This window comes from Phalacrocorax carbo, chromosome 9 (genome assembly GCF_963921805.1).
Source record: "Phalacrocorax carbo chromosome 9, bPhaCar2.1, whole genome shotgun sequence".
NCBI lineage: Eukaryota > Metazoa > Chordata > Aves > Suliformes > Phalacrocoracidae > Phalacrocorax > Phalacrocorax carbo.
The window spans coordinates 24,917,884-24,928,530 of NC_087521.1; the positions used below are offsets into that span (position 1 = coordinate 24,917,884).

At 39.2% G+C, this 10,647-nt stretch overlaps 1 protein-coding gene across 4 annotated transcripts in view; it reads left to right on the forward strand.

Annotated features, from left to right (window-relative positions):
• Positions 1 to 7,187, forward strand: part of EML1 (EMAP like 1) — a 129,853-nt gene extending 122,666 nt beyond the window's left edge. For all 4 annotated transcript variants that reach the window (XM_064460749.1, XM_064460750.1, XM_064460747.1 and 1 more), the window contains 2 exons: positions 5,220 to 5,350; positions 5,625 to 7,187. In XM_064460749.1, the coding sequence (XP_064316819.1) occupies positions 5,220 to 5,350; positions 5,625 to 5,750 (257 nt within the window). In that variant the 3' untranslated portion in view covers positions 5,751 to 7,187. The remainder of the gene's footprint in view (positions 1 to 5,219; positions 5,351 to 5,624) is intronic.
• The last annotated feature ends 3,460 nt before the right edge of the window (positions 7,188 to 10,647 follow it).

The following is a 10,647-nucleotide window of genomic DNA, read 5'->3' on the forward strand; positions in this document are numbered from 1 at the left end:
CCTGACGCACAGTTACAGAGCCACGAAGTCTTTGCATTTAGCATCAAAGGTTCAGATATTCTGAAATTATGAATTCTTTAAGTGAGTTTTCCTTACTTTATAATTTGAATTAATGCAAAATATAGTGCTAATAGAATATGGTGCTGCTTGTGGTGCATACAGTCTCGTAGGAGAGGGATGTCACACCTAAGAGGGGTTTTTACTCCCTTGGAACAGATCAGCTTTTGGAGCAGGTCTGTGGAATAAAATGATCTACTGGGCCAATGGAGAACATGCGGAAACATCATAGACTTTTTTTATACTTGCAGTCCTCCATGCTGAACTGGTGTATTGTAAGCTAAAGCAACAGGGATCAGGAATAAATAAGAGTAGTTCCTAGTTGTAATAATTATCACAATTATTATTTTAGTAATGTAATAGAGATTGTGAGGATATTCATCTAATGAATGGAATTTTAAAGTAAAAGGATATAACTTATTCAAAAAGGATGTGTAATGACAAGTGGTGGAACTTTTATACACGAAACACGGTGCCATATATACTGAGGATTTGTAGCTATACAGTTAGGTTCAGACTGGGAAGTTACAAAGATAATGCATAATAATTGTGGATGTTTTTTTCATCTCAATATTAATTTTTTTTCATCTCAGTATTAATAGTGTCAGGGTTACACTGTTGACCATCCTTCCAGAAAGATCAAATGAATGGAGGTTTTTTTTAATAGCTAGAAGAATCGGTCAAATCACAGGAATTTCTGAGGATGTGAGATTTTAAGTATTCCAGTGTCTTTTAGGAAAGGAATTGCAAGCACACTAGCTAACCAGCAAGTTCTCAAAATAATTCTGATACAGGACTAGATAAGCACCTAGAGGGGAGTTTCTTCCAGATTTGATTCTAGGGAGGTAGAAAGAACTTGCTGAGTATGTGAATGCACCTTGTGTAGGAATGACATGGAGTTAGAGAGGTGTGATCCTTAGTATAGGAAGGAAAAAGAGCAACAAAATGAAAGTAGTGGACTTCAGGGAGGGAAACTGCAAAAGTCCAAGGCACTGTTAGGGAAGACCAGAAGTTGGAGAAAAGATGAGATGTGGTAATTCCTTAAAACATACAAAGGGCGCGCACTCTGGCAGCCTAGAAGAAAGAGAAATGGCAGCAAGACACAAACTTGCTTAAAGTGTTCCTACAAGGAAGAGGAATGCAGAAAGTAGAAACTGTGTTGGAGGACCGAGCAGACATACAAACAAAACCCAAATATAAATGCAAGCGACAAGTACAGTAATAAAAGAAGGGTCAACAACAACATTGGTCTGCTGCTTGGAGAGATGACACTGCTAAAGCTGAAGTGTTTAACAAAAGCCTCTTTTTTCTTCCTGTTTAATATATCTTCATTAGAAGGCCTTTTATAATCTGATTACTTAACCCAGTTAGTGCCAGTAATGAATGAAAGGATAAGACCTCTGCTTTCAGCTGGGAGCTAATGGATTAGAAAAGAGTTAGGACTTATATATTTTCAAAGTATCTGAGTGTGATGAACCTTGTTGTATCTGTAAAAACAACTGGTTAGCATAATCTCAAGACCATTAGTACTTATTTTCAGGACCTCACAGAGAACAGGCAAGATACTGGAAATGGAGAATGAATGCAACATTTGCGGAATCAGGTACTTACCTTCAGAGCCCATATGGAGAGGATAAAGTGAAAAGTTAGTGGCTAGAATCATAAAGTGAAGAAACTCATAAATTATAAATTGGAAACCAGTCCAGTAATGTTGGTAGTCACTCCGCTGTTCAGTACTTTGGGACCTCAGGGCAGCCAGTATGAACAATCATTAAATGCTTGCTGGGATTGCTCCACTGGACATGGAAGAAACAATCACATCATTGAGGTCGTGAGGCATCTAGTATATTGATTTTTTTTCAGTAGCTACTGGCTGACTGAAACTAGGAATATTTTCTCACTCTAGTAGAGCTGCATAAAAATCAGAAATATTATGCATAGCACTTGCAGAGCTACATAACCAACGCAGGGGGCAAAATGAACAATTGATCTGTTGGACACCTGTCTACAAGCATGGGAACAGATTAGTCAGCCTGGAAATGTTTAGAGATGATTCAACTGAAAATCAACAGCATGTAACGGGTGCCCAGTGGAGGATATTTTAGTGATACAAACACATGTAAATGTGAAGGACTGCAGACTTTAAAGGACTTACTGATCTGTATGCTCTTGCAAAAGCCATGTGCTGCTGGAAACGCGACCAAGGCATCAGTTCATATCACATGCCCAGTTTTGGAAAAATTACTATTTGAGGTGAAGGACAGGAACAGAAGAAATCTAAGATGCTGTGCAAAAGCCTGACAACATGGTAAGCAAAGCAAAGCTCAGACTAGTTGAGTTCAAAACTGACTAGAAGGCTGTAACTGAATATTATGTTTGTTTGAATATATTTATTAACAGCATGGATGATAAAGCAGCTGTATAACGTGTAGGTGGCATGAAGCTGCGGGATTAGTGAATTGTCTTCAGAAATAGAGAGGAATGGTATGAAAAAAGGGCAATTCAACAGAGACAAATAGGAGGTTGCACACTTGAACAGCAGAACCCAGTTGTACAAACAGAGACGTGAGGAGAGCAGGCAAGAGAACAGATCTGCACAGAAAGATCAGATTAATCTTGCATACAAACTGAACGTGAGTCAACAGCATTATGCTGTATGCTGTTGTAGAAAAGGCAGATGCATTAGCGGGATATGTAATGAAAAGGATGCCATGCAAAATGTGAAGTAATCACCCATTTATCAGTATCTGCTTCAGTCACAGCTGGAATAGCTGCTTCTGGTTTTGCACATTGGACCAGCAGATAATGTGCTGACTAGCAAGAATAATTATCCATTTAATTATTGTTCCGTGAGAAGAGATATAATGAATGAATTTTACAGAACAGGAGCAGAAAAAAAGCATGGCATTGATCTTCAAATAAGAAAAAGGAAGTGGTCTCTTTTTCCACGTCTGCAGAGGATGGGAAGAAAAAAGTTGACTAATTTTTTTAGTCAAAGGGGTTTGAGTTCACATATTCAGAAAAACTAATAGTGAGGCACTGAAAAAAATATTTGAAAGAGCACAGAGTCTCAAAAAAACCCCAACCCTGATATAATCTTTTCCCCATTTCAAAATGTCAGTCTTGTTTCTTAAACCATTTCCTTTAGGATTTATCCTCCAGCTCGTCATAAAAACATCTGTCTCTTTTCAGCTAGCATTTGATGTTCATACAGCCTCCTTTTTGTCAAAGCAGTTATTTAAAACAGCTTTTCTGTGTCTCTTCATTCTACATATTCATAATTCCACTAATAGCAATTACCATGTTTCTTTTTTGCACCTTCCTTTTTTTTCTTCCCTGCCTCTGTTTTAATATCCCTGATCTGGCAAAAAGGTGTTTCTACACACGTCCAGCAAGTTAGTGGCAGCCCACAAATCAGTACTTTGTGTTTCATTTTATTTACAACAATTTGTAATTGAAGACATGGAACCACTTCCTCTTAGTGCTTTTGAATTGCTGTACAATGATACAAAGACTGTATTTGAGAAGAATTACATGCGGATCGAAGGCTAGCTGTTTCCACAGTGCAGGGCAGTTGCCCACTTTGGTGCTAGCAGTAGCCCAAAGAAGGGAAGCTGGAGTGTGCCTGCCTGGGCCGCCTTTCCCATCCAGGGATCCCTTCCAGGAGATGGGAGGCAAGCAGGGGGAGTAGCTACTATTTCATCCTGACAACGAAGAAAGAGCATGCACTCAGGTGGTAGGATTTCAGGGGGACACTGCAGAGGATATGTGACATAGGATCAGTCATTGACAATCGTAACACCAAGACAAGGCAGGTTTTTTTGCCAAATCATAATGGCAGAACACACGTTATTACAGATTATGTCAGTGCTCTCTGAAAGTTAGGTGTAGTTTATGCTGGGTAGGGATTAGATAAAATCTGAATTTTGAAAATCATAACAACCCCCCCTGCAGTACTGCATACAAAAAAATTAAATTTCAATAACTGGTTGGATTTTATTAGAATTACAATTTATTACAGGTGAGTATTCAGAGACTTCAAAGATGTAGTGCATAGATTTGTCCTTGCATTGATAAGCCTACAGTTTACTTTTAGAACACTTTGTGCAAGAACAGCAAGGAGTAGAGTATGAGCACCCAAAGAATCACAGAACAGCAGGGGTTGGAAGGGACCTCTGGAGATCATCTCATCCAACCCCCCTGCTTGAGCAGGCACACCCAGAGCAGGGGGCACAGGACCGCGTCCAGGCGGGGTTTGAATGTCTCCAGGGAAGGGACCCCACAGCCTCCCTGGGCAGCCTGTGCCACTGCTCTGGCACCCGCACAGGGAAGGAGTTTTTCCTCATATTCATGTGGAACTTCCTGTGTTCCAACTTGTGCCCATTGCCCCCTGTCCTGTCATTGGGCACTATTGAAAAGAGCCTAGTCCCATCGTCCTGACACCCACCCTTTGGATATTTGTACGTATTTATGAAATGCCCCCTCAGCCTTCTCTTCTCCAGGCTGAACAAACCCAGGTCACTCAGCCTTTCCTCATAAGGGAGATGCTCGAGGCCCCTGATAACCTTGGTAGCTCTCTTCTGGACTTGCTCAAGCAGTTAGAAGAAGGAGGAGAATTACTTACAGTTAAACAAAAGCATTTTAAAGATTTATTAGTAGGTTCAGTTTCCTTTTGAAGGATCTAGTAATCACTAAATAACATTTAAAACTATAATTTCGTGTTTCATAGGTTTTAGACTTTAAGTGATATGAAGAAAGCATATTGAATCATACATAGGTAGTTAGACTACAGTAGTATGAAGAAAGTGTTAGCTCATACATAAGCAGAAGGGAAAATAAAAGCAGTAACTATTATTTTTCTACAGAAATACGAAAATTCTTTTAGGCTTAGACACATGACTGTAATTTAGCAGAATTCTTTTTTCAGAGTGAAAAGCACATTGCTGACTAGAGGAAATAAAATATTTATGTGCTTGATTTCCTATTAGGATCTGGTCTTCTGCTGTACCGAAGTACGCGTACTGACTCAGCCGCAGTTATTTTTATAGTTTTATTTTTTTCTTTTTTAAACAAGTAATTCCTTATTATTATTTTAACAAAAACTTAAGCTGTCACTTTTATTTCCATTACAAAAACCTTTAATTAGTTCCTTTGCGTTTCAGGTGTATGGCCTGAAGGTTCAGATGGAACAGATATCAATGCTGTCTGTCGATCACATGGGAGAAAACTGCTATCAACAGGGGATGATTTTGGCAAAGTACATCTCTTCTCATATCCATGTTCACAGTTTAGGGTAAGGTATTTCCAAAAACTTTACTCTTGTAACTTGTACAAATGCATAAAATGTTATTTTCCTATGCGCGCACACACAAAAAAGAAGAATGGGAGTACCTATGTGCCTAAGGGATTTACTTAAGATTGAATGAGACTACAGTTAAAAGTTAATTTAATATTAAAATACTTCAAGAGAATGATGTGATGCCTTGGTTTCATTGTCGTATGAATGTTGTGTTATAACAGTATGTTTTTATGACAGTTTATATTCTCACTAATATGGTGTTTTCTAGGCTCCAAGCCATGTGTACGGTGGACATAGTAGTCATGTAACTAATGTAGATTTTCTCTGTGAAGACACCCATCTCATCTCCACAGGCGGAAAAGATACAAGTATTATGCAGTGGCGAGTCATTTAAAGGAAACATCAGTGTGAACATACACAGTTGAGTCGACCATCCACAGAACTTATGTATAAACTGTATATTTAAAACTTAACAGTATGTTTGCAGTTTAGCCTGGTCACTGTGATTTTTGTTTAAAAAATTCTTACAAACCTCAGGAAAATTAAGCCCTGTGCTGGTTACCTTACTCAGTCTAGTGATTTTTTTTTTCATTGTGTCACACCTTAAGAATGATCGTTTTCTCTTCTGTTGTACAATATACAATGCAGTACAAGTTTAATATAAGAAATGTGGCTTGACAGTTTGCAATACAGTGGTATCAGCAGAATGTGACTATCTCAAATGTTTTCTATAAACACTGCTAAAATGGTCACAAAAATGCCTTTCAAAGACTGTATATACGTGCTTATTTGTTTCACTATCTACACTTTGTACTGTATATCTACTTATTTAGAAAAATCTATGACGATGTTGAGGTACCGAGTTGTTTCTGATGGAGGGTGATGAATAGATACAAAGAGTATAAACCAAGATGTAAGATGCAAAAATTAGTGTTCTAGACCTGAAGAAAATGTGAATGCTGCTAAATTTGCATTCTTGTGGGAATAGCACACCTTGGGTATCACCCGTGAGGGGTTGTGTTCCCTGTCAAGTGAATGAGCAGGTTATGCCCCAGTTTAACCTGAATATCTCCACAGGGTTTACAGATGTCTATGTGGTTCAGGTATTCCATATGAGTTTAAATTAGAAATCTTTTTACTTGTATATGAACAGTTTCTTTTTGAAAACAAAACAAAAAAGCTTGGCCACATCCCCATTATTGGTTGATATATTTAACTAATATGTATATTAATCAGCATGATGCTATATTGTACATGTATAAGATTTTAGCAGTTCATAACAAATGGTAAGGCCATCTAGCTTTACTTTTTTATGCTTATGGATATTGTATATTTGTATTTTAAGACCAAGTAGACCAAGTCTAAAGATATCTTTTTAAGTGTACCATAAACCTGCAGAGGGTGAAGGAAGTCTTGGAAGCCTACATGAGATATTAATGTGTAACTTCTGGCCCCTGTGTTTTGTGCATGGATGGATATTTATAGTATGAAATAAGATTGTGTTTTGCAATGAAGTAATAGTGGAGGTGGTATAAAATGGTTAAGAAGGCCTTATCAATGTTGATTGTGACACAGATTGAAATGTATTGTTTACTCTGAGGAATGTATCTGAAGAATTTTAAAAGAGAGGAGTTCTAAGCGGACTCAAAAAAGGTAATATTAAAATTTCGCTTGTAACGGACAGTAAACGTTAATTCTCTGAACTCTAAAGCACTGGTTGTTTAGAGTGGTTTAAATGAAATGGAATCAATAAATTTTGAAACTTTTTTATTACATCTCCAACCTCCTACACTGAAAGTGCAGGACACCAATAAACATGTATTAAAGTGAATTTTCAATGCATTCTTCCTGTTTAGTAAATATCTTTGTTTCAATGTGAGATACTTATAGACGAGACAGGCTTTTATTTAATGACACACATTTGTGATTTCTCAATTAGAGCTGCATTTGAAAATATTCAGGAATAAAATCTAGATTTTGGTGTATGTAATGTCATGCGTGAGCATGACCCTGGGAATGTCATCCCTAATGCACACCTAGAGAGTAAACTCCGGCTTCACAGCAGGGAAGAAGGGTGCGCCGCATGCTTTCACCTACGAACTGCCTTGGTTCTCCCTCCTACTACACATCCCTGAGCACATAGCAGGTGGGGGTCATTCCACTGCCCAGGTTATGCTCATGGCAAGAGCTCCTGACAGTTTCTGTGTGTTAGGAACTTGTCCTCAGGCAAGACTTTTGAAGGCCAGGGTTTCAGGGTCACTTTAACTGATGTTATCTAGCAGTGTCACTGAAGGAAGAGGTCTTGCCCCCCAGCTGCTTATGCCCATCCCATGCAGTAGCACAAGAGTTGTTGTGGCCATTGGGAGAACCCACCTGGGAGACAGACCCAGGATTAAAAAACAAAAGGCCAAGCAAGCAAACAACAGCTACTATAAAATAGCGAATCCTTTTCCTCGGTTTCCTCATCTGGTGTAGCTGTGCAGCTGTATGAATGCTTGTACTGAGCTTGTACAGAGGCAGGAGCAATGTGCAGAAGTAAGTAACTGGACAGAGGAGCACTGGAATTATTTCTTTGATGGCAAAGTCAGTCTCCCTCTGCTTGAAGTGTGCGAAGCCAAGGCGTAATATCCCTACCCTTTCTAGGGTTAATTTAATCTTAAGAGGTTGTAAGACACAAGCAACAGGTTCTCATCTTGTCTGGATACTTCTGTTTATTAATTTTTTTCTTGCTTTTGCAGATGGGGTGCTTTCAGGTTTTCTGCTTTCGGAATTGCAGGTGCTTTGATATTACTTGCAACAGAGAAAACAGGAGGTGCAAATTGGGTTGGCTTGTTTCCTTTTCATCCTTCACGAATGCTCCTCTTGGGATGTAATAATGTATGTGTGATCCCCTCCTTATTCCTTACAAGAAATAGATGAGGATTCCTGCAAGTTCATCCCTAGGGTTGCTGATCAAAGGGGATTTTCAACAATCCCATCCCATCTGTGCCTCTGCTGCTCCTCCCTTTCTAACTTTTGCTGTTAAATGTGTCTTTGTTCCTCTATGAAAACCTGATAAGCATATTAGCTGGAGTGGCAAATGGTGGGTAATGTCTTGAGCCAAATATCCGTTTGATGACTGTTAAAATGATCCTTCTTTCTTTATCCAGGAAATCCTACACAATTTTGCCATTGTTATATATAATCTTCAGCTCTCCGCACTTTCACCCTTGTTCCTTGGTTCTTGAATTGATCTGTTTTCTCAGGAGTGTCCTCCTTCTTTTCCTTTAAAAGGAAAAAAAAAAAAAAAGAACAAAAAAACCCCCCAAAACAGGAAAGAAAGAGTTTTTCCTGAACTTTGCATATTTCATTCCCTCACCAGCACCTGGGACTCTTATGCCTCATTCCTTCACCTGATACTGTGTCTGCAGCAGTTGTGTTTTCCTGCCCTTCCATGGAGTGTAAGGCTGGTGCTCAAGTCCATGGCTGGAGTTACGACCAGGCTTCTGCTTCTGCTCCTTTCCTCCCCTGCTCTTGGCTGCAGCAGGTGTAGTGTTGCTCAAAGACGAGACTCATCTCTTCACGTCTCTTGTGTGTTGCTGTTGTCTACCAAGCATTCGGCTTCTCCCTTTCAACTTTCTTTGGTTTGCATTCCTGTTTCTTGCTTTTCTTCCCTTCATTTCTGGCATTGCTCTTCTGTGACTTCAGCTTCCAGGACCGCATCCACCTTAGCCCTTGCCTGCATGTTTTCCTGCCCTTAACTGCTTATGAAACTAGTTGCCCTGACTTACCCCTCTGATCGTTTTGGGGTGGAGTTCCTGGTTTCTCACTGTATCTGTATCCGTATCCACGCTTCTTCTTTGTCTTGCACTTACCAATATGAGTGACTTAGCATCTGCTTTTAGCCCCTTCCTCTCTGCCCTCCTTGTATGAGTGTCCTGGGGTGATCAACAGCATCTCGTTTCGCAATTGTCCTCCGTCAGTCTGTGGGCAGCCCTGTCGTGTACTTCGTACATCATACCTCATACATACAATTACATACTTAGATTTTAAAATATTTTTTTTCTCTGTTGTTGAATGGCATTTAGCGATGGGATTTTGCATTCCTACACTCACTGCAACAGTACAACTGTCGTATTTGTCCAAAATGATGAGCACGTATAGTCAGGTAATGCTTCTGTGTTGGGATATTCAAAGTGATTAGCTACTGAAGTTGATAATACCTATTCTCTAAGTCTTAAATTGTTCAGGAAACAATACGTACACTTTCAAAAGACTTCTTCCATCCTCTTCTGTGTGCTTATAAAATAAACGGTCAATCTGGTTTTTAGGGTCATCGCCCATTTTCAAGTAGATTTTGTTACTTCTCCTGCCTATTTTCATGTATTTATTTTACTCCTAAATGACACATATTTGTATTATATTGAAACTACAGCCTTTTTCAAATTAATTCTGTATGTACAATTTGAATTACTACCTGAACGATGATTATGATATAGATACTTTTGGCAGTGGTCATTTTTGACACGTTGTTGAAACCTGACAGGTATTAACAATTTCCAACAGATGAGGTCTACAAAAATCAGTCACTGTCTTAAAAAAACATAAAGTTAAAAAAAAACTCTGGAAGAGGGAGGTAAATGTAAGAGAAAGTAAATAGTTTTTCAATGCTAGTGAATTAAAAACACCCCACCATTTCAAATTATAAAAAGTCTTCTTATGAAGCAAATTAGTTTTGTAAAATGGATTTTTTACTAGTCTAATTGAGACAAGGTCATATTTCCGATGTGAAATGTTTGGATGAAACCTGTTCTTCAAAAGCATTAATAGTAGAAGGTATTATTTACCTTCAAAATTATTTGTGTGACAAGAGCTTGCAAGGGCAGATCCTTTATTGCAAGGGTTGGCATTTTTAATTTCTTCAGGTTCTGCTCAGAGAAGCAGGTGGTCTTTTTGTTGTGTTTTCTCCTCCGTCCCTGGAATGAGGGCTGTTGACAAGATCACTCGACTGCATCCTTTAAAATCCTACAGATGGCAGGGAAAATGTCACTTTAATTACTGGTGAAAAGAACAGACTTGAAAGAAGCCTAAACAGCAATCTTTTTCTTCCCTTACTGGCCGGGATTCATAGCCGCGCTGGAGCGGTCTGATCACTGCCATGCCGCTCTCGTGCTGCAGCGGGCTGCCCTTCAGAAGAGATGCCCCAAGCCGGAGCATCTGGCCCAAAAGATGGGAGACAAGGAACCAACTTTTGAGGGAAAGGACAGAATCGCACCCAGATCTGTCTGCTCCTGGACGGAGGCTGCTGGCTG